This window comes from Echinops telfairi, unplaced genomic scaffold, assembly GCF_000313985.2.
Source record: "Echinops telfairi isolate 266 unplaced genomic scaffold, ASM31398v2 ScPeMD7_655;HRSCAF=1070, whole genome shotgun sequence".
In the NCBI taxonomy this organism is placed as follows: domain Eukaryota; kingdom Metazoa; phylum Chordata; class Mammalia; order Afrosoricida; family Tenrecidae; genus Echinops; species Echinops telfairi.
The window spans coordinates 30189198-30189937 of NW_022104553.1; the positions used below are offsets into that span (position 1 = coordinate 30189198).

The window sequence follows — 740 nt, forward strand, 5'->3', positions numbered from 1 at the left end:
CTCACCAAAGCCATTCCCCAACCCACAGCCACACACCCTGTCTCAGTCCCAAATTCTCAATACCAAGTCTCTGGAGTCTTCTCTTCAGAGACCCCCCAAATCCACCACTAAGAGGCTCCCCTAGGCAGATATTCCAAAATAATTCACTTTGAAAGTGTGCCTCTCCTGCCCACACATCCAAAGCCCTGGGGTTCCCAGGTGCCACCAACTGAGGTCTGGGAGCCCACTCACTGTTAATCCACCGTGAGGTAGGTCCCCGCCCACCTCCCCTCCTGACTTTGCCCCAAGTGAGGCAGGAGCCTGGTGTGGGGTGTGATCTGGAGGTTAAATGAGACAATTACATAATAGTCAAGACCAAAGTCCGTCCTGTCCTTCTCTCCCGGGTAGTATAAAGGCAAACCACTCCAAGCCTGATCATTATCGATTGTTACCTGATCGTCACTTGCTCTGCCACCATGCTGGCCTCAGGGCTACTGCTGGTGGCTTTGCTGACCTGCCTGTCTGTAATGGTCTTGATGTCCGTCTGGAGACAAAGGAAGTTTGCAGGGAAGCTGCCCCCTGGGCCCACTCCACTGCCCTTCATCGGGAACTACATGCAGCTGAACACAGACCAGATGTACGATTCTCTCATGAAGGTACCAAAGGGCGGGGTGATGGGTGGAACGGGGTTGGAGGGTGGGGGAAAGAGTATGAGACAAGGATGGGTAGCATCAAACCAGACTCTTAGGACTGGACAGGGG

General features: G+C 53.8%; 1 protein-coding gene across 1 annotated transcript in view; it reads left to right on the forward strand.

Annotated features, from left to right (window-relative positions):
- The first annotated feature begins 416 nt into the window (after positions 1 to 416).
- Positions 417 to 740, forward strand: part of LOC101647240 (cytochrome P450 2A13) — an 8133-nt gene continuing 7809 nt past the window's right edge. The window contains exon 1 of the mRNA XM_004710340.3: positions 417 to 635. Within this exon, the coding sequence (XP_004710397.1) occupies positions 456 to 635 (180 nt within the window). The 5' untranslated portion in view covers positions 417 to 455. The remainder of the gene's footprint in view (positions 636 to 740) is intronic.